Source organism: Labeo rohita, chromosome 13 (assembly GCF_022985175.1).
Source record: "Labeo rohita strain BAU-BD-2019 chromosome 13, IGBB_LRoh.1.0, whole genome shotgun sequence".
Taxonomy (NCBI): Eukaryota; Metazoa; Chordata; class Actinopteri; order Cypriniformes; family Cyprinidae; genus Labeo; species Labeo rohita.
In genome coordinates this window covers 31664101-31687405 of record NC_066881.1, presented here as the reverse complement: position 1 = coordinate 31687405, position 23305 = coordinate 31664101, and the positions used below count along the sequence as shown (strand labels likewise).

The 23305-nt window shown below is 35.5% G+C and overlaps 1 protein-coding gene and 1 long non-coding RNA gene across 2 annotated transcripts in view; both read right to left on the bottom strand.

The window, feature by feature from the left end:
• LOC127175221 (collagen alpha-6(VI) chain) overlaps positions 1–10792 on the bottom strand; it is a 48850-nt gene extending 38058 nt beyond the window's left edge. Inside the window, 11 exon segments of the mRNA XM_051126160.1 lie at positions 48–599; positions 802–1135; positions 1137–1375; positions 1482–2093; positions 2235–2322; positions 2324–2419; positions 2421–2812; positions 3041–3613; positions 4978–5583; positions 5676–5769; positions 10661–10792. Coding sequence (XP_050982117.1) covers positions 48–599; positions 802–1135; positions 1137–1375; positions 1482–2093; positions 2235–2322; positions 2324–2419; positions 2421–2812; positions 3041–3613; positions 4978–5583; positions 5676–5769; positions 10661–10777 — 3703 coding nt within the window. The 5' untranslated portion in view covers positions 10778–10792.
• Positions 10793–11947: 1155 nt separating this feature from the next.
• LOC127175063 (uncharacterized) lies at positions 11948–22461 on the bottom strand. The gene is made up of 4 exons (XR_007828938.1): positions 22377–22461; positions 22077–22131; positions 12907–12986; positions 11948–12082 (listed from the first exon to the last, which is right to left on the bottom strand). It is a non-coding gene; the product is annotated as an uncharacterized LOC127175063 (long non-coding RNA).
• Between the last annotated feature and the right edge of the window lie 844 nt (positions 22462–23305).

Below are 23305 nucleotides of genomic sequence, written 5' to 3'. Positions count from 1 at the left end.
ACTGACATGATTTGACCTCCTAAATATCTCAGATTTGGTTTACCTACCTGTGTGGCAGATCTTGTGAAGCACCTGAGTTGTTAATTCTTTCAGGGAAGCAACTGCATCTTCAAAGAACACTCCGTCATGGGATCCAGCAATGGCAAGAATCTGAGATCTGTTTGCATGTCTCATACCAATGGCGTTAACATTGATTAAACTTTCTCTCAAGGTTTTAGCAGGCTTGGCTACATCATCCCTACTTTCTCCATCTGTAAGAACTATCAAGAACTTTAAAGCATCGACGCGTCCTCCATTATCATTCTCAAAATATTGCAATACTTTTGAAAGTGCTTTTCCAGTGTTTGTTTTTCCATTCATCTGTTTGATATTTCTAATTTTCTCAAACATTGTAGCTTTATTATCAAACGTATTTAAGGAAAACTCCTCATTTGTGTCAGTGCCGTACTGAACAACCGCAACACGCTCCTTGTCTGGTCCAATTGCAAACTTGTCTATTATAAGCTCCATCATCTCCTTCATTTTTTTAAAGTCCTGAGCATCAACACTTTCTGATCCATCAAGCAGGAAGACAACATCTGCAAAAAGACCTTCACAACCTAAAAAAGGAAATTCATAAAGTGAACTTCTGTGAAAGGAATCCTGAAACAAATTCTAAAAAATTTAAAAAAAAAAAAAAAAAAAAAAAAAAAACAGAAGAATCAAATGGATACCAACATTTGTCATTTGTATGCATGCACTGTATTATTTAACCCATACAAAAAAAAACAAAATGTGCAAATGTGCAAACATATGCCTCACCTTCAAAGAAGCATATTTCTGTAATGATGCTTTTCTTGATTTCATTAAGGAAATCAAAGTTTTTGACATAAAATGTTCTTTTTGGGCTGCCAGCTATTAATTCCAACTCCGGCACAGATGCATTTTTCACACCAATGGCATAAATGGTGACGTTCTGTTCTATTCTCAGAAGTTTAGCAGGAACTTCTACTGGCTCTGCCGTATTTCTTGACTCACCATCTGTGAGGACAATCAGGAGCTTCCGAACCTTTTCCCCACGTGTTTGTTCAGCTTCTTCGAATAGCGGGATCATTTCTCACAACCCTAGATCAGTCCTGGTGCCCCCTCCCATGACTGATGAGGTCATTCACTGCCTGTCTGATTTCAGCTTTTGTGTTATGCTTATTTAATCGGAAAACAGTGGTTGCGGAGTCTGCAAATTTCACCAACCCAAAGCGCACATGGTTACGTCCAACCTCAAATGCATCAAGCCATTGCCTGGTAAAGTTCTTCATATCTTCAAACTCTTGAGAGAGTATACTTCCAGATTCATCCAGAAGAAAGTATATTTCAGCTTTGGTTGTTTGCATGCAACCTGCAGTGGAGTGAAAGAAGATTTAGAGTCATTAGAAATTTTTCTTTCATCATCACTGTGCTTTTAGGGCCAGTAACTTAATAGAAAGTGAGTAAAAAATTCTTACCAAAGTCATGTGAGTCTCTGTGGGGTATAATGGAATTTGTGATTTCATTGCAAAGTGTTTTGGTTAAAATATGTGAAAGTATATTTAGTCTATCAAAGTTCTCCACACTCAGTACAAACTTTTCATGTGGGTAGGATGCGATCTCTCTCAATTCATCCTCCTTGGTGTCTTTGATACCGACCGCAAAAACAGTGACGCCAGATTTCCGCAATTCTGTCGCAGCTGGGGCCACATCATCCATTGACTTCCCATCAGTGATAACAACAGCAATCTGCTGAACCTGCTGATCTCTTCTGCTGCCTCTTGCTTTGATAAACACCTGGTTTTTGGCAAACTCGAGAGCAGCTCCAGTGTATGTATTACCACGACCATATGGCATGCTACTGACGTAGCGCAGGACATCAGTCTTATAACTGAAGGTGTTGAAGTGCACATCAGCTCGAGGGTAGTCACTATAGAGGACCACAGCTATTTTAATGTTTCCCTTACTCATGTCGAGACCTCTGATGGTGTTCATGAGAAAATCACGCACAATTTGGAAGTTTTTGGATTTGATACTGCTGGACTGGTCAATAATAAAAGCGATATCGGCCACCACGTCAAACATGCACTCTGTCAAAAAAACATGAGAACGTTACAAGACCAGAGTCTTTTGGATTTTATACTGTGTAACAGTTTTTCAAGTTAAAACTCTAAACAAAAGAGAAACATTTATGGGTTTTATGGAAAGCATATGATTATGCATACACTCACCTTCTGAAACAGGAGCATCTTTCCATGTGTCAATGGCAATCTTAATTTTCTGTTGCACTTGTTGGATGTTACCTACTAACTTGTAGTTGTGTCCATGGACTAGAAATGCACTCCATTTCATGTTCATGTTCATCAGCTCTGCCCAAGCCAGCAGTTAAAACAGTCACTGCATTTTTTTGGAATTGAGCGGGATGCTTGGACGACACCATCTGCAGATTCTCCAGCTGCAATGACCAGCAGAAACTGCTTAAACCCTTCCGAGACACGGCTTCCAGCGGCACTAGTTAAGAAATTTTTGTGAGCATATTCAATTGCATTGCCAATTCGTCGCTCCCCTGTAAACCTCAGTGTCATACTGCGAATAGATGACAAAATCTCATTCTTGGACTTGTCAGTATTTAGCAGGAACTCCTCTTTGACATTTTCACCGAACTGAGCAAGGCCGACACGATTAGCATTCTTTCCCACGTTGAGCTGCAAGATCAGTCCTCGGAGAAAATTCCTTATTGTTTGCTCTTGCTGTCTAGATGCTGAGCTATCAACCAATATGAAGAGATCAGCAAATTTTGGCACAAAAGCTGAAGAGAATGGAAACAAAGGAATAGAATTATTCACATCGAAACAATAAAACAATAAACTGTCCCATACTAGAGTGCAGACAACAGTTGATAGTAGTTTCAGGGTGATGGGACTCAACGCTAGTACATTTGAGGAACGTTTTTGTTTTGTTTGTATTAATTTCAAGCTGTTTATTTTCAAGAACACTGAATTATTTTCAGTGTGTAGATGCAAATAAAATCTGTTACCTTGTGACTGGAGTGTCACAGTAAAGCAAACTTTGTTGCGTAGACTCTCTTTTAGAGCTTGCAGTTCTTGATAACTGTTGATACCGAATAAGAACTCCTCATGTGGGGTATTAGCAATGGCATGCGATTTTTCCATGTTGCCCTTTCCCACCCTGATGACAAAGATGGAAACTCCTAATTTTCGTAGACTCTGGGAAGGTTCCTCCACATTATCATTTGAATTCCCATCTGTGATGACTATGGCAATGCCAGGAACATTTTGTCTGGCCAGACTAAAGTATTTCTCACGGATGAAAGTCAGGGCCAGACCAATGTTGGTGCCTCCTCCATAATGGATGAGATTATTCAACTTTCGGCGTAGGTCATTCTTATCGAAATAGTCACCAAGCAGGAACTCTTGGTATGGTTTATCACTGAACTGGGCAAGTCCCACCCTCACCTTGTCGGGTTCTAGATTAAATCCGTCCACAAAAGAATGCAGGAACTTCCTCATTTCTTCAAAATCACTCACTCCAATGCTACCAGATGTGTCCACAAGGAGCACAATGTCTGCCTGAGCAGTTTCGTTGCAGTCTAGAGCAAACAGAAGAATTTTAGTTGAACTATAATAACACAGAATAACACAAATATCATTTTAAGACAGAATCTTGCCAACGTTCCTGCTCCCAGGTGGTGGCGCTATGTCTATAACTGACATTGCCATGTAGATGTCTTCAGGCCAGCACTAAAACATGAAGTTTGGTGCAGATTGAACATAGTATGTTTGAGTTAGTGCAAAGCATGATGTATCCTGTTGCCAACAGGTGGTGCTGTGATTATAACTGAATATTGGCCTTTAGATGTCTTCAGGACTCTTACCAAACATGTAAAGTTTAATGCAGATTGGACACACAAGTTAGTGTAAAACAAGTTATTCCTGTTGCCAGCAGGTGGCGCTATGACTATAACTGAATATGGTCATGTGTTCAGGACAGGGCTCTTATCAGACATGCAAATTTTGGTGCAGAACGGAAATTGTATACATGAATTACACCAACTTCCTTTTTCATGGTGAAACATCGAAGTTTGTCAGGCCGCCACGGACATGTCCTACAACAAAAACTCAAGATCTTTGCAATTTAACATCACAAAAGGCTTTAGATTACACTGACCAAATTTGGACTTGATCTGTTTATATCTCTAGGAGGAGTTCGTTTAAATACAAGGTCTGAAAATGGCAAAAATGACACAAAACTTGCAAAGAAAATTCAAAAATAACAAACTTCCTGTTGGGTTCCGGACTTCGTACCGGGGGACACTTTTGTAGGTATTGGTGTGTTACATGTGTCTACCGAATTTCATACATCCATGTGAAACATAGCTCAAGGGGCACTTTGTTGAAATTTTATAGGTGACGCTATCAAGCCATTTTGCCACACCCACTTCTGAAACCTATATCAAATGTAAATTTTCACCACTTTTGGGATGTGTGCAGTTTTATCAGTTTTCGAGCATGTTTAAGCCCTCATTTAGTAGAAGACTCTGTGCAATTCCAAATGGGTCCCTGCTGCACCGGTGCTTGGGCCCTAATAAAAGTCAACAAAGAGCTAAATTGGTTTGTTGCAACTGGCCACTGATCTCTTAGCAGATTCTTTTACTCAAAAATTTCCAGTAGAGCCGTGACTCAGAAGCACAGCACTACTAGAGATGCACAAAATCTAAGTATTTTTAAATCTTACTTAAAAACTAATTTTTTAGGTTAGCTTTTTTATAACTGTTCTGATTTTTATATCTTAGTTTGTTTTTAATTGGTTATGTGTGTGTTGGATTTTTACTTGTTTGTTTTATTATGTAAAGCACCTTTAGAAACTGTTTTAAGGGCGCTACATAAAAATAAAGTTATTATATTATTATTACTACATGCACATAATCAATCGTTTTTCAATGTAATATGTTACCTCTTGCCGTCTGGATGACCTCTTTTTGCGTTTCCTCTACAGTGGTACACACCTTCTGAGTTACACTCTGAGAGATTCCCCGCAGTGCTGCAAAGTCTGTTACGCTGTAGACATGCTGATCGTACGGCTCGCTCGCGATCTGTCTCAGCAACATCTCGTTTGCATCTTTGATCCCTATGGCAAATAATTTGATTTGCCTTTGCCTCAGCTCTACAGCCTTTGACTCAGCCTCATCTAGAGAATCACCATCTGTGATAACAATGGCAATCTGTGGAACATTCTGCTGCGCTCGACTTCCGGCCTTTTCCACAAAGTGTTGATTCAGCATGAACTCCAAACCCTGGCCAGTAAACCTCCCACCGGTTTTATAACGCAGATTTCGAATGTAGCTGAGAATTTCCTGTTTGTTCTGGTAAGTGTTGAGCAAAAACTCAGTTTGCGGTGCATCACTGTACTGGACCAGACCGATCCTGACCTTGTCAGGAGCAACATCAAAGCTGTCTACGAGCGAGGAGATGAATTGTCTGACTTCTTTGAAGTTTTCCATCCCGATACTGCTAGAGCCATCCACCAGGAATACAATGTCAGCCATCTCCTGTGTACAGACTGAGAGAAAGAAACCAGAGATTTTAACTTCAACAACAATCAGAATAATACAAATGAACTCAATAATCTCATCTAGTAAATCCTGTCCCTACCAATGTTTTGGCCATTGCTGACAAGAAAACATATTGACAGAAGGAGGAAGCCAAGTAATCCCCACTCCTTCTCCATGCTTGAGTTCCTTGTTCCCTGAAAACAAGAAACCAATTTGGTTAAACGTTTCTGCACAACTTGCATTACCACATATAATATGCATGTAAAAAAAAAGACACACTTCACCCTTAAGAAAGATACAGTTGAGGTCAAAAGTTTACATACACCTTGCAGAATCTGTAAAACATTAATTATTTTACCAAAAAAGAGGGATCATACAAAATGCATGTTATTTTTTATATAGTACAGACCTGAATAAGATATTTCACATGAAAGACTTTTACATATAGTCCACAAGAGAAAATAAAATTTGAATTTATAAAAATGAACCCGTTCAAAAGTTTATATTGTCAGACCTGTGTGTGCCATTTGGACTGTTTGTGTTTGTTTTCCCGGTGTGTGCCCATATTTGGTCTTCCTGTTCCTTGTTAGTTGTCATTGTCAAATCCTGTCTTGTTTTGATTGGTTTGTCTGTGTATATAAGGTTGTTTGTCCCTTTGGTGTCTTGTCGGTGATTACATTGTTACTCCGTTTGTTTCGTTGTGGTTGCTGGTTCCCTGCTGTTTTCCCTTTGTTTGTTTATTGTACACTTTGGATTATTTAAATAAAACGGCACTCTTTGGATCTCCGCTCTCCTCCTGCTTCATTCCCCGCACACGACGACTACACCGTGACATATATACGCTTGATTTTTAATATTCTGTTGTGTTTTTTGTTTAGTGATAGCTGTTTACGAGTCCCCTGAACAGTTAAAATGCCTGCTGTCCTTCAGAAAAACCTTTTAGGCCCCACAAACATTTTTTCAGCATTTTTGCGTATTTGAACCCTTTCCAACAATGTCTATGGTTTTTGAGATCCATCTTTTCACACTAAGGACAACTGAGGGACTCATATTCAACTATTACAGAAGGTTCAAACACTCACTGATGCTCCAAGCCTCTGAAGGGCAGCAGTAAATTTAATAAATATGATATTTATATGATAAACACATCTTTATTCTTTTCAAAAGTTTTCACCCCCAGCTCTTACTGCATTGTTTTTTTTCCTTCTTGAGCATCAGTGAGTATTTGAAACTTAGTTGCATATGAGTCCTTCAGTTGTCCTTAGTGTGAAAAGATGGTCTCAAAATCATACAGTCATTGTTGAAAAGGGTTCAAATACACAAAAATGCTGAAAAACCAAAGAATTTGTAGGACCTGAAGGATTTCTCTGAAGAACAGCAGCAGTTTAACTGTTCAGGACAAACAAGGGACTCATGAACAACCATCACTAAACAATAAAAAAATAATAATAATAATTCAGGTAACAACACAGTATTAAGAATCAATAAACTTTTGAATGGGGTTATTTTTTATAAATGCAACTATTATTTTCTCTTGTGGATTAACGTGCCTTTTATGTAAAATATCTTATTTAGATCAGTACTACATAATAAATAATCTTCATTTGTATGTATTTTGGTCCAATAATTAACATTTTGCAGATTCAGCAAGGTATATGTGAACTTTTGACCTCAACAATATATAAGGTTAGTAGGGATGTCATTACACAAGTCAAAAGAGACCCACTTTCCTAAAGATCTTTCCTGTTTTATATGAAAATAACAAACAATGTTTATAAAGATCAGGTTGAGATGTGAGAGCTACTGTTTTTGTGAATGTTACTGGCCTACAGCCACTGTACTCATGTCATCACCACACAAAGTCCTTGTCCCAAATGGCACACTAAATGTTCATGGCCATCAGGTCAACAAAACAGAAAATCAGAACAAACTTTATCAAATGCTCACCAATACAGCATGCATGCAGCAGAGTTTGCCAAAATTACTTTTCAGTCTTATAGATTTGTTACACTGCACACAAATGTAGCAACTAACCAATCCAAAATGCCCAAGACTCCAAATCTATACATACATTTAACACATCTTCAGATACAAAAACATGTAATGTATGAATGTCATGTTTCTCAGATAAACATTTCAAGGATGACCTAAAACACATCCACCATTGTCTGATTGTTTATGTAGCACAGCACAGGGAGGGTTCTCCTCTTAAGGGTTAATGTCTGTGGATCTCCTTAGTCTCTGAATTACTCTTACAACCTCAGAACATCCGCCAGCAGTTAAGCAAAATATTTATTTGAAATGAACATCCAGACCAGCAGAGAAAGAGCAGGCGGACATCTCCAGCAGAGAACAGAACAGGACATCTCCAGCAGAGTGGCAAAATTACAGGACAAATGGAACGTTTAGAAGCATCACTCACTTTCAGGTTCCTCAGTGTTTCAGGTTTACATTATATGTGCAAATTAGTAAACAGAAATGTAAATAAATTATAAACTACTACAAAATGATTAAATATTTAAATATCATTTATTTACATTTCTGACATTTATATATACAGCTCTCACAATGTTATGTATATATACACACACATACATACATACATATATACAGTAGTCAACATTTGAAGTGAATCAAAACCTTTCATTAAATTTGTCCTAAAACCAAAAAGAATACCTCTTCTTGTCTTAGGACAACTTTGATTTTTAACCCACTTCAAATGCTGACTACTTTATATATATATATATATATATATACACACAAACTCACATGCATACATATATACATTATATATATATATATATATATATATATATATAAAATATATCCGATATATCATATGTACATTATCCCTCCCGTGATATGTATGTATGTATATATACATATATATATATATATACACATACAACATATACAAACATATTTGATGCGATCTAAGAAAACCCAACACATGGTGAATTTTTTTATATGAAAGCTGGATTCAAGCCCTTTCCAAAACTGTTTTTATTTTGTTCATAGCTTGAACGTAACCAAAGTTATGGCTATCTTATGTTGGCTGATAGCGATGATTTTCAGGAATGGAATTTTGATGAAAAACGGCTTTAAAGTGAGACGACTTTCACTTTATGGTTTTAACGAGAGCTGTCAGTCAAGTTAGGAGCACTACACTGCATCATTACACAGACTGACATCTGGAATTCACAGACCTGCAAACAACGTCTGTTCTGAATAATGCAGCTTACCTTGTAGTAAAAGCGAGCGCAACACAACTGTTCGCACACTGTGCATAAAACAGACTGTCATCCGACTCCTCCTCTTTAGTAACTTCATGATCCGATCCTTCATCTCTGGATAATATAGTCCATTATAACATCATTTAGGGAACTGACATCAAGATTGAGCAGATTGAGACGAGTAAGATCGGTTAAGTGAGCAGCTGCAGTACTTTAGACGGCGTTGTTGCGCTCCACCATCTCACGATATTTAAAAAATGAATATATAAAACTTTGCGTGCTGTAGTTTACACAGGACTGGCGGAGAATGTGAATTGATACACCTTTACTAGATATGTTACGTGGTTTATTTTGATAGGTTAACTGGAAAGCACTTCAGCAGCACGTTCTAAACATAAGAGGAAGACACAGTCATTTCTGCTTGCTGCAATAAATGGCTATTTTTCTGCACTAAACAAGTGAATTTTGAGATATTTTCAGAGATGATAGACAAGATGTTATAGAATAATAATTTAATGAAAACCTAATTTTTTACCAAAAATAATGACATTCGACCTATTTTTCTAATTTCCTGAAAACGTCCCAGCGCAACATCCTACAGGTTTTCCCAGATCGCATATACATGTAGAACGGAGCCCTAACATCGCTAAATATGACGATCATATTTAAATTATAATTTAATATATTTGATTCAATGTTGAATTTTATAAGCAAAGACTTGGTATACTTTATAATAAGCATCAATATTTGACAACATAAACCTTGTCTTGATATATTTTTGTCTTGACATGTTGTAACCAAACACTTACATTTTCAAATGCTATTCAACTGTCAAGTTTTACACTAAAACTTTTCTAATATTTCTAATTCATATTCATCCCAAGCCAATAACAACAACAGAAGCCGCGCTCCTAGAGATTTGAAATGCAGCTTCAGATGTGTTCTTAGTTTTACCAAGGATTGTCATAAATCTCTTTCCTGATGTTTTTAAAATCAAGCCAGTGTCTATAAAAATACTGGCGTGAACATGAGACTTCTGACAGGTCTGAATCCGAAAAAGAGACTTGAATTAGGAAAAAAATTATATATATATACATACAGCATTACCACTAATTAAAAACTACATGAATTTAATGAATATATAGTTCTCAATCATATAACAATCATATAAATATATTAATATGATAATCATATTTAAATTATAATTACAATCAAACATAAGAATTATTTTAATAATTAATTAATTAATAATTTAATGTTACATTTTATAAGCAAAAACTTAGTATACTTCATAGCATTTTATAATCAGCATCAGTATTTGGCAACATAAACCTTGTCTTGATATAATTTTGTCTTGAAATGTTGTAACCAAACAATCATATTCAAATCATATTCATCCCAAGCCAATAACAATATTGGAAGCAGAGCTTGCAGAGCTCACAGAGCTTGCAGCTTGAAATGCAGCTTCAAATGTGTTCTTAGTTTTAGCAAGGGTGTCAGAAATCTTTATGCTCCTTTCAAGATGTGTTTAAAATCAAGCCAGAGTCTATGAAAATATTAATGTAAACATGACACACATGACAGATTAGAATCCAGAAAAAGAGACTTGAATTAAACATAACTAAAACCTAGTTTCAAATAAAACCTAGAAATTGACATTGGACAAGTGATAATAGCTTTAAGATTTCTTAAAAACATTGTAGGCATTCTCACAAACAAATGATTCTGAAAATATTTTGAACCATAGTATCACATGCCTCTGCATGGACTACACTAAGATTGCCCCAGTGCAAACAGCTCTGAATATAATCTGATTATATAATAAAGGAAGAGAATAAAGAGGTGAACTTACACAGAGCCCAGGCATGGATGGGATGAGTCCAACCACGAAGACTCTGAATGAAGAACTAAAAATCTGAAACTGTTCATAGAAACTCAACAAGCCACTCCTCAACACTACAATTTCCATTTTAGGACAAGAGGACCTTTAAAACATGCATATACAGACCCACACCTGCATGACAGATTTATCATTTGTTTAGCTTCACTATTAAAAAGCTTGAATGCAACGTGTTTACATTCTACTTTTGGATTGTTGCAGATGTTTACAGCTTTGTGTTTGTTGCTTCCTTAAGTTCTTAGTTTAACTTAGTTCTCCAAAAATGAAAATGTAGTCGTAATTTCACACCCTCATGTCGTTCTATGCCTTTACGTGGATGGTTTTGCTACTCAATAGAAACTTACATTAGAAAATCTATAGGTAATACCTTTAAGATACAGACTTACTTTAAGTCACAATTAAATGAAAATGTAATATCATTCATATTCAAATCTATTAAGGCATTTGTGAGAATCAGTGGCATTTGGTGTCACAGACATGACACAGACATTGGCTCCCAAACTCTTTCCTGATAACAAACAGACTCTCTCTGTTTAAATCTAGATTAAAGACACATCTTTTTAGCCAAGCATTCAAATAATGCATCTCATAAACTTTTACTGCAGTTATATCTGATCAAATGCACATTATTAATGTTTTAGTCCTGGATGAACAAATCTATCTTTGTTTGGTTTGAACAGCAGCTACACTAATTATGTTCCTATTTGTTCTCCGTTTCTGCCATGGGATTGACATCCTGTGCAAACTAGGAATTCACAAGCTTCAGTCTGGATCCAGAACACTTAAGAAGAGATTATGTCAACTCTTCAGAGGACTTCAGATGAAGCCAGCCCTGAAACAACATACAGCACTACCGAATTTTGCTACTAATTTATAGTGTCCTTTGTCTGTTTGATTATGTCATTAAAAGATCTTTACCATACATCTCTGCCATATATCCATCAACTTAACATAGTCACCACTAGTAAGCTACTACTAAATATACTGTAAAAACTTTCATTTGCTGTAAAGTTGCTTTAAAATGATACGTATTGTGAAAAGCGTTATACAAATAAATTTGAAATAAACTGAATCTGATTCCTGGTGTTGATAAACATTAAAAAATATATATATAAACAGTTATTCTAAATTGCAAAAATATTTCACAATATTCCTTTTTTTTTACTGTATTTGTGATTAAATAAATGCAGTCTTGGTGAGCGAGTCTTCTTTTTAAAAAATCAGATAAAATGATCCCATGAACTGTTCCAGACAGTACCTGTATCTGCAGACATTTCCTCTCATCATGTGTTCAGTCAGCAAGACCACAAGACAGCATTCTGGCTTCAGATTTCAGCTGCTCTTCCAAACAACATGTGTCTTGTCTAATGCAGTCTGTATACAGAAAAACAACATATACACATTCCTACACCACATACAAGACATAACTTACTGTAAACATGGATAAACAAAACTAGCATTTTATCTTATTTTATGTTAGGCAAGGAAAGCATTTAACAAGATATTAGAACCCAAAATGGTCATTTACATGAAACCTATCAGCAGCTTTATTAATTATTTGATACATTTACGGTCAGACATCTTGTTTGGATGTGTACAGTTTTAAAAATAACAGAAATCCTTATTAAAGCTTAAGCTGCTGAGCTAATTCTTTTATTTGTGCAACTTTAACACTGTATTAGCTATATTTTTAGCTCTCAAGAGGTGGGTCACTAAGTTTGTTCTATAGGGTCAAATCAGTATTTGAGTTTAAGGAGATTTTTGTTTGTTTTCATGGAGAAAAAAAACTGTTGTGAACCACCGTTTCGTACTCTACAATCTTGAACAATTTCATAAAGCAGAGAAATCTCAATAGGCACTTTAATTCTTGACATGCATTTCATATAAGAATTAAACAAATAGTTGACACAAAAATGAACATTTTTGTTTAGTTTTTTTTTTTTTACATTTTTGTTTAACTTTTTTTTTTAAACATTTTTGTTTAGTTTTTTTTTTAACATTTTTGTTTAGATTTTTGTTTAGTTTCATGGAGAAAAAAAAAACTGTTGTGAACCACCGTTTCGTACTCTACAATCTTGAACAATTTCATAAAGCAAAGAAATCTCAATAGGCACTTTAATTCTTGACATGTATTTCATATAAGAATTAAAAAAATAGTTGACACAAAAATGAACATTTCGTTTTTTTTTTGTACTCACCCTTCAGTCATCGGGGTGTAGATGTCTTGCCTTCTTCAGTAAAACATTATTATGATTCATAAAATGCATGTCAACAGGTTCTGACAGCCAAAAACAGAGATACAGGAAACAAAAATAGAGGCAACATAAAATACATTGTTAACGTTTTACTGAACGTATGTTATGCTGTTTTGTGTTCATCTGCTTTTATTTGCTCTTTCTACACTGACTATCACTCTATATACACTAATACGTTCAGACACGACAATAATTTCTCAAATATTTATTACAATATGTACTGGTAAATTTAACATTCACTTCAGTGGTATGAGATGACTTATGCTTTCAATTGATTTCCTATTGAACTGTCACCAGCTAAATTGCAGTGGTCCAAATATTTCAAAAATAGTGAATTAACCTACAAACTAGATCATAACGCACAATATTTCCAGCGAACATGTATTTTAAGGTGCCGCTCGTCATTGTAATAGAGGTGTTTTTTTAGTTAGTAGTAAACCAGTTACCTCACCTCAATATGTTCGTAGAGGATGTCATCTTTGGAATGGAAATATGTTTATTGTATTTGTAAACATCATACTTTTTTCGCTTATTTCAGTTAATGTCATAAAACTAGCAAACTAAGCCAGTTGGCGTCGCGTAAACATGGCTGAAACCAGGAGGAACAGACAAACCGATTCAGCTGAGTGAGTCATTTACGCGGGAACCGCTCCAATTGATTCAAACTAGTCACTTCGACAATTCAATTCAATTCAAGCGATTCACTAACAAAACAGATCAAAACAGCGTTTTGTTTTCGAATTTCGCTTGTAATTATTTTAAAAAGCACGTATAGGAGCTTTTCGATACTTCACTGCGTCACAAATGATTCACTGTTTCAAAGCGCTCCAGATCGAGAGTCATTATGGACCCTTTTCACAAGCCTGTGATGACATGACATCATCATAAATCCTTTACGCTTTTTTATATTTTGATTTTTACAAATATGTATGTGCATTTATAACACTATATTTTGTATTATACCACCTTTTCATCAAGTTACCAAAAAAAAATAGTATGCGAGGGTGTTTCTAATGCCGCGTCTGTGGGAGGGAGGGTAAATTTGACATTGTTCTGTCTTCTGACTGCCGATATCCTTTGAATGAAAGTCGTGAAAACACTATCATGTAGTTTTTCTTTTGTAATTTGAGCAAATGGGAATGCAAAAAATATATTTGTGATACTCTCCTATTCACTGCTATCGGATTTTACCCAACTATGACGACTTCCGCTATGGTGAAACCCGGAAATGTGAGAAAGGTCCATTCAGAAATGATTTCAAACCATTTCAGTTCGGAGCGTGAATCGCGAATCACCAATTCGCGAATGATTTGCAAACCCGCTCCGAAGTCCCGATTTGAATCAAATGATTCGCGAACCCGCTCTGAAGTCTCAAACTGAAAGAAGTCCACTTCCAAAACAAAGATTTACAGATAATGTACTCACCCCCTTGTCATCCAAGATATTCATGTCTTTCTTTCTTCAGTTGTAAAGAAATTGTTTTTTGAGGGAAACATTTCAGCCCTTTTCTTCATATAATGGACTGCTATGGTGCCCCGAGTTTGAACTTCCAAAATGCAGTTTAAATGAGGCTTCAAACGATCCCAAATGCGGTTGTAAACGATCCCAGCCGAGAAAGAAGGGTCTTATCTAGCAAAATGATTGTTATTTTCATAAAAATACTACAATTTATATACTTTTTAATGTCAAACGCTCGTCTTGTCTTACTCTGCCTGGACTGTTTTTTCCCGGGGTCATGACAGTTAGGGTACATCCAAAAACTCAATCTCATGTTCTCCCTCAACTTCAAAATCGCCGTACATCGCTGTTTTACCTTTTTTTGTTAAAGGGGTCATCGGATGCTAAGTTCACTTTTACATGTTGTTTGAACATTAATGTGTGTTGGCAGTGTATGTACAAATCTACCCTATAATGATAAAAATCCATGCAGTGCTTTTTAATTCATCTGTAAAAATAATATTCCCTTTTTCAAATCGAGCCGTTCTCAAATGCCTGTCGTTGTGGCGTCACACTCACAGAGGCCGCTCCCACGATAGTTGATTGACATCAGAGTTTACTTAAGAACAGTTGTAACAGTCCAACCTCCATGTTTTGATGCCGGAGTAGGGATGTAACTTAGACAAAAATGTAACAATTGAGGTGTTGTGTTGCTGGATGTAATAATGAACGTAGTGGTCGTCATTTACTCCCGACATCTGAGCTGCTGAAGATGCAGTGGATTACATTTGTTTGTGAATGGAATGCGCCTCCCGATCTACATATATCCGTCTATGTTCGCGCGAATCATTTATGATCCAGCTTCACTTACAGCAGAAGTGAGTATAAGGGTTTTTTATGAATCTTTGCTATCCCCTTTCCTAATAAAGTGCTAGTTAGCAAGTTTAGCGGCTAAACGCGGCTAATGTAAACAGGCGGAACGAAAAGCCCATTTCTACTGATTGGTCAGCCGAAGATCAAACCATGCCCCCGTCAGTTCTTCCGCAGTTTCGCCCAGAATAATAGTCCTCTGCTCACACAACATATCACTGTATATCATAGCACTGTTCATTATCAAAGTAAAACACCGTCAACCAAACATATAAAAGTTATTTTGCTTAATTAAATGCGTCTGTTGTACAACAGCCTGTAGGCTAAATGTAACTTGTATAGTTGCTGACTGTTATTTTGCTTGCATATTGGGACCCAATTGAAGAAGCTTTCTTTACAAATATATTTTAGCAGGTAAATCGCAAAGAGGCTATGGAAACTTTAAAATTAAATAAATGACTTTCAGCATTTAAAATAAATGTTGTTTATAACGGCACTATTTTTAAAGGGGTCATCGGATGCCCATTTTCCACAAGTTGATATGATTCTTTAGGGTCTTAATGAAAGTCTATAATATACTAAGGTTAAAAATTCTCAATGGTAGTGTAAAACAAAACCTTTTTTTACCTTGCCAAAATGAGCTCTGCAAAAATCATCTCATGCTGGTCGAGGCTTCTTTAAATGCAAATGAGCTCTGCTCGTCCCGCCCCTCTCTTCTCTCTGTGGAGTGACAAGCCTGTTTATTTTAGCCGCATTTAGCCGAATTCAAATTCTGCTTCACTTCCTGTCTCCGGAGGTACCTTCTTCTGACTGAATTTTGAAGGCAGCATAGATGTATCCTTCTCTGCCTTCGATTTCCCACAAACCTGTGCATGTGCGTCATATAGGCTATATAAATAAAGAAATTATGGTGAAATTACTTACGAAAAGATATTTTAAATAATAGTAAAGAATTTGGGAGCCTTGAAGTGTTAAATTTTACAGACCTCAATGAGGTTTTTAAGATAAAATGGATAATTAAGTACATTAAAAACAAAGATACTGTGTGGCTTATATTCCCCAGTTTTATATTTAATTCTTTAGGCGGTATTAATTTTCTTTTAAAATGTAATTTTTCTATTGATAAAATCCCAATCAAAGGCATTGCTGGCTTGGCAATTAATCTATAAGCACAATTTCACACCATATTGATATTTTCTGTGGAATAATAGAAATATCTTGTATAAAAACGGTATAACAATGGAATATTTACTGTTAGGCAGATGCTTGGTTTGCAAAGACACATGGTTTGATTTTGACATACACAGAATTCCTTAAAAAATTAAAAATTCCTGTGAAACCAAAAGACTGCTATTAATTTCCATGCAATTCCAAGTAAAGATGTTTCATTATTACGTAATTCTGTACATTCCATTAATACTGATCAACAACCATTGACTTGTGATATATTTATTGGCGATATTAATATTGTTAAAGATAAATGCAGTAATAGATCTAAGTAATAATCATCTAAATATGACAACATTGAGTGGAAGAAAGTATGGTCAATAACAAATAAGTTTTTCATAAGTAATAAAGTAAAAGAGGTATCTTTTAAGATATTACACAGAATTTACCCTGTTAAAGAATCATTTGAACAGTTCAAACAGGATCTGGAAAACTCTTTTGTGGTGTTGTTAAAGGGGTCATCGGATGCCAAGTTCACTTTTACATGTTGTTTGAACATTAATGTGTGTTGGCAGTGTGTATGTACAAATCTACCCTATAATGATAAAAATCCATGCAGTGGTTTTTAATTAATCTGTAAAAATAATATTCCTTTTTTCAAATCGAGCCATTCTCAGATGCCTGTCATTGTGGCATCACACTGACAGAGGCCGCTCCCACGATAGTTGATTTACATGAGCGTTTTACCTCAGATCAGCGTCCGTCCTCTTTGTTTCGATGAAGTTAGACAAGAATATCTCTGATTGAGGTGTTGTGTTGCTGGATGTAATAATGGACATAGTGGTCGTCATTTACTCCTGAAATCTGAGCCCTGAAGATGCAGTTGATTACGTTTGTTTGTGAAGGGAATGCACCTCCCGATCTACATATATCCGCCTATGTTCGCTCGATTCATTCATGATCCAGCTTCACTTACAGTAGAAGTGAGTATAAGGGTTTTTTATGAATCTTGGCGATCGCCTTCCTAATAAAGTGCTAGTTAGCAAGTTTAGCAGCTAAACGCGGCTAAATGCGGCTAATGTAAACAGGCGCGTCTATCCACAGAGAGAAGAGAGGGGCGGGACGAGCAGAGCTCATTTGCATTTAAAGCAGCCTCGACCAGAATGAGATGATTTTTGTAGAGTTGATTTTGGCAAGGTAAAGGCTGTTGTTTTACACTACCACTGAGAATTTTTAACCAAAGTATATTATAGACTTTTCATTAAGACCCTAAAGAATCATATCAACTTGTGGAAAATGGGCATCCGATGACCCCTTTAAAGAATCTGTGACTTGTCTTTTCTTATTGTGTATACTTAAAATTATTTTGGGTAGATGTCTCTAACTTAATTTCTAGGATGTTTGGTACATTAATACAAATAGAAATGTATGAAGTTGTATTCTTTTTTGTACAAGATACTATTGATTCTAAAAGTACAATTTCCTTTCTTACGCAACTAATTCTTTTACTTTGAAAATATCACATTCATGTACAGAAATGGGCTAAAGCTAAGCCAAATTGTGAACATTTTATTAAAGAAATTAAACAATATGGTATTACTTTGCAAAATATTACAAACAGAAAAGCTAAAAAGACATATGAAGCACTGTGTCACTTTAATTTGGTCAATTAAATGTTTTCATTTTTATTTTATCCCTGACATAAATCTTTTTTACCCATGTACATGCACTTGTTCTTTTGTGGGGGTTTTTTTCTTATTCTCTCTTTATACCCTTTTTCTATTTCTTCTAGTATTGTTGTGAGATGTACAGACTTCCACTGTTTCCCGAAATCTGTCCGAAACTGTTCCCAGAATTGCCTTCGCATACTTATCAGTCATTGTCTGATAAGGCAGGGAGTCAGCTGACTAGGCTTTCGGACACAGCCACAGAGTCCAAGCAGACCAAGACAAGATGAGCGTTTAAGATTAAGAAGTATTTAAATTGTATTTTTTTAAAATGAAAACAACCGATCATTTCGCTAGATAAGACCCTTCTTCTTCGGCTGGGATCGTTTACAACCACATGTGGGATCATTTGGAGCCACATTTAAACTGCATTTTGGAAGTTCAAACTCGGAGCACCATATCAGTCCATTATATGGAGAAAAATTGAGAAATGTTTTCCTCAAAAAACAATTTCTTTACAACTGAAGAAAGACAGACATAAATATCTTGAATGACAAGGGAGTAAGTAAATTATCTGTAAATTTTTGTTCTGGAAGTGGACTTCTCCTTGAAGTGATGGTTAGTGAATCATTTGATTCAGATCGGGATATAGGAGCGGGTTTTGCGAAAAATTTGATTTAGAATTATCGCAAATTCACAAATTATTTTTTCGGAGTTCCTTTTTTTGTTTATTAATAAATACTAAAAATCACAAAACATTACACCATTTTTTTTAATTAATACATTTGTTTAATCAGTTTTTCTACAAATACCATGGTTAAACTATGGTTAGTGTAGCAAAACCATGGTTGATTTGTGGTTTTCATAGTTTAACGAGTCACCTTTTTTCACCTTTCTTAAGAGGACATAGAATGAACAGAGGTGCAGTTTTCACTGCTTAATGATTAATACATTTTGGATACTTATAGCCAGATCAACTTTGAATAAAGAAAAGTTTATTATTTATTAATGAATGTAAAATATAACTAGCAATCAACAATCCAATGAAAACATCTTTAAAACAAAGAAAGGTCACTTATAAAATGAGACAAACAAAAAAAATCTGACCAAAATGTGTGGTGCACATTGGCAAACATGCAAAAGACTTCCAGGAAAGAGAGACAAAAACAGCAACTGACTTTATTGGCTGAGTTATGTTAATCTGTCTTTAAAATGGCAGTCTGGGGAGATTTATCCTGCCAAACACATTGCCTCTTTTCCAAAGAAATTTCTCAGGAAGATCCAGGCCCCAATATGCAGTTTTATTGCTCAATAGTTCAAAGCAGAGATGCCTGCATCTAATTTTCACTCTCATAGCTAACAGTCTTTTCTCTTTTCCACAGAAAATTCTCAACTAAAAAGTCAAATTCCTAGTTGGTAAGAGGAATCCTTCTAACAATAGGGAGAAAATCTGTGTCAGAGACAGGAAAAAAAAATACTCTGTTCAAATGTGCTCTTGACTGAATAACTTTATCTTAAATGAGGATTAATCTATATTAAATAATACGTTTTAGTAAACCTAAACCTACATGTGCAAGTTGAACTTGTCAACTCACCATTGCAAAGGGGAGCCAAAAAGTTTGAAAGGGGCAGGGCCAGTTTAGTAGTAAAATGCCTGTAACCCCTGAACAGAATGAGTAATCTATGCCAAACTCAGAACACTTATGTACGAACCCAATCTGAGGTGACAGTGGGGAAAAAAATTCAAATAAAAAAATAAGTCACAGAGCTTGGCCAAAAGTGGCGCTATAAGAGGCAAAAACATAAAAAAAAATGGCTATAACTATGCAACAGTTTTTCCCCCATCAACATGAAAATCGGTGTACACAGTCTTGGTCCAAAGTGCCAAAAGTGTCTACAGGGATAATTGTGTATCTCCAAAAACATGGCCACAACTGGGGGACAAATTTTGAGCACCTGTTAGATAAAGTTAACAGAGGCCGATTGGAACGACGGTCTGAGAGAAATTTGAAAAGGGGGGGTTGTTTAGAAAAGGGGCCTGTCCAAAATTACCCAAAATCCTATAAAGCCAGTGGCTTTTAAACTGGTCCTATGTGCACCCCCAACACTGCACATTTTGTAGGTCTCTCATATTTGACACAACCAATTCAGGTCTTGCTGTCTCTACTAATGAGCTGATAAGTTGAATTAGGTGTGATAGCTAAGGGAAAGACAGTAAACGTGCAGTGTTGGGGGTGATCCTAAAACCGGTTTGAATACCACTGCCCTTAAGGAAAACTCAAAACATCATAAAACCTGCTAAGCACATGCAACAGCTGATTCTAGATGAGCATGCAAAGTTTTAAGGGGATCAGACCACAGCTGGCCTTACAATGGTCATAAACATTAAAAACAAAAAATTTCTATGGTAAATTATCTGGAATTGACAAAAATGCTTTTTTAATCATTGATTTAGGTGGGAACAGCCTTGCTAAATAGTATGTCTTCTTCCTTATATGCTTAAATGCTTGAACCCCAGTAATTGTTGCTTGCAGCTATATTTATTTGTTGCATATCCTTCGTTGTTTTGTTACTGACTGTATACTAGAGTTGTGGTATTCGGTCTCAAGTACAATTTTTAGGCGATTGGGCGCACAGAACGCGCCTCTCAGTCAGTGTGCGAATGCCCTCCGCTTCTAATGGCTTCTGTTATTGCTACACACGTTCTCGTCTTGGAGACTGTTCATGTAAATGAAGCCAGTTTTTGTCTTAAGAAAACCTGAACAGTTGGGAGATATACTGATGCGTCAAAATATTTGATCTGTGCGTCAATCTTAAAGCGACAACAGTGTAAACATGCAACCGCCGACCGCCGCGTAAATATTAGTCAAACGACAAAAGAAAAATAGAAAATCACTCACTTTTTTTTGACTGAATCACTTATTAACTTTAATAAGAATCATCTTTAATGTATACAGTGAAGATTTTGCTATTTTAATTTATATATTATTACTTAATGAAATGTCTGTAGTAGTCTAGACCTGCCTAAAAACTTAAAAAACTTAAAAAAAAAAAAAAAAAAAAAACTAAAAATTCCATTTTTAAAAAGATATATATATATATATATATATAAGATTTGTATTTTTAAAATTAATTTATCCCTTTGCTTTTAAGTAATACTTGGAGTGTTTACCTGTCTTCAAATAAGCTTAAGAATGTTTTACCTGCATTAGTTGATTAGTTTTTGCTGTATTGACATTATTATTATTATTTTTTAAACATGGTGGCAGTTTCTAGCTTCAAAGAAAAATAATTTTTCTAACATCTTTGCAGCAATAGTTTTTATGGGTCCAAAACCACCTTGGGTGTGCATGATTTTATTATAAATTCATGGCACATGATCAATTATTCCTTATACACTCTTAAACATAAAGGTGCTTCATGATGCAATTTTTTGAATGGTTCCATAAAGAACCTTTAACATATGAAGCGCCTTTCTGTTTCACAAAAGGTTCTTATAAAAGAGGTGCATTTTCTGTTCTTAAGGTCCCATTCACCAAGATACCCACTCCTTTAATTTATACATTTACTATAAGGATGAATAATTTTTTACATTCTAAAACCTGTTTTACTCTAAAATATGTCACAATACATGAGTCAGCCATAACATCTGTTACATGACTTAAGTTTGCTCAGCAGAGCAGGACACTAACTATGAGATGGCGTGAAATCAAAGATCAAGATCCACTAGAGGTTTGCTTTTCTTACATTTCAAGTGACTCATTTTGGACTCTGACTCGTCTCGGACTCTACTTAGGTGGACTGGATCCCAACACTACTGTATACTATACAGTAGTCAACATTTGAAGTGGATCAAAAAAAAGTTGATCTAAGACAAGAACGGGTATTCTTTTTGGTTTTAGGACAAATTTAATGAAAGGTTTTGATCCACTTCAAATGTTGACTACTGTATACACTTACAGTTTTACCCACCTGTTTCTTCAACGTGGAAGTAAGCCTACCGGTGAGACTTCCAGTTCATTAGCCGCTATAGGGAAATAACGAGAATAACAACATGCAGTAAACTGGAATGAAATGATTGTTAAATATAATAATAATAATAATAATAATAATAATAAATTATTGATTTTTTTTTTTTTTTTTTTTTTTTTTTTTATAAATACCATGGTTAAACTATGGTTAAATGTATCTAGCAGGAAACAAATTATTTAAGTTATATTTTTCTTATATTCTTTTTCAAGACGACAAATGATCCAAGGAAAACTCACTCACCCTAAGAGATGAACATAAAAAAAAACCTGACCAAAATTTGTGTGTGGTACGTTGTCAAACAAGTAAATGAGTTCTTTAGAAGAGCAACAAAAACAGCAACTCACTTCAACATCTGACTTCTGTTAGAGTTCTCTTTATTATGCTGGCCATGGGGAACATATGCCTGCCAAAAGCCCTGCCTCTCTTTTCCTAAGAATTTCTCTGGAAGGTCCAGGCATCAAAACTCAAACTTACTGCTCAGTACGACAAAGTAGAAATGTCTGCATTTAATTTTCTTTCTCACAGCTAACAGTCTTCTCTCTTTTCCACAGAGAAGTAAAATGTGAGTCCAATTATACTTGGCAAAAATCCTCCTAACAACTGTGAGAAACTTTCGCCTTGAGGATTAATCTATATTAAATGTAATACTTCGGATTTGAATACTAAGGTTAGACCTACCTGAAAAAAATTCAAGCACTGCATTGCATTTATACCCATCTTTGTTATATTTTTGCATTTGCTTTGTTGTTTTATTACTGACAGTTTACTATATAGACTTACAGCTTTACTCACCTGTTTCTTCAACACAGAAGTAAGCCTATGGGCAAGACTTCCGGTTCATTAGCTGCTATAGGGAAATAATGAAAAGAATAACAACGTGCAGTAAACAGAAAAACTGTTTGCACTACAAACCAGTGAGTTCATAATTAAAATAATACATTAAAATAATATGCCAAGACACACAAATTTGCATCATCAGCTAAAAATAGCTGGACACGGATGAGACTGGAACCTTGACCCATAAAATTGACAAATTTTACGCACTCAGTCTTGCAGCGAAAATAAGGTGGATACATAAATAACATGATCAGAGACAGATAAATACAGAAAACTGTTTAATTTAAATCTACAAAGTTTATAAAACTGCTTTAAGTAAGCAAATGTAACAA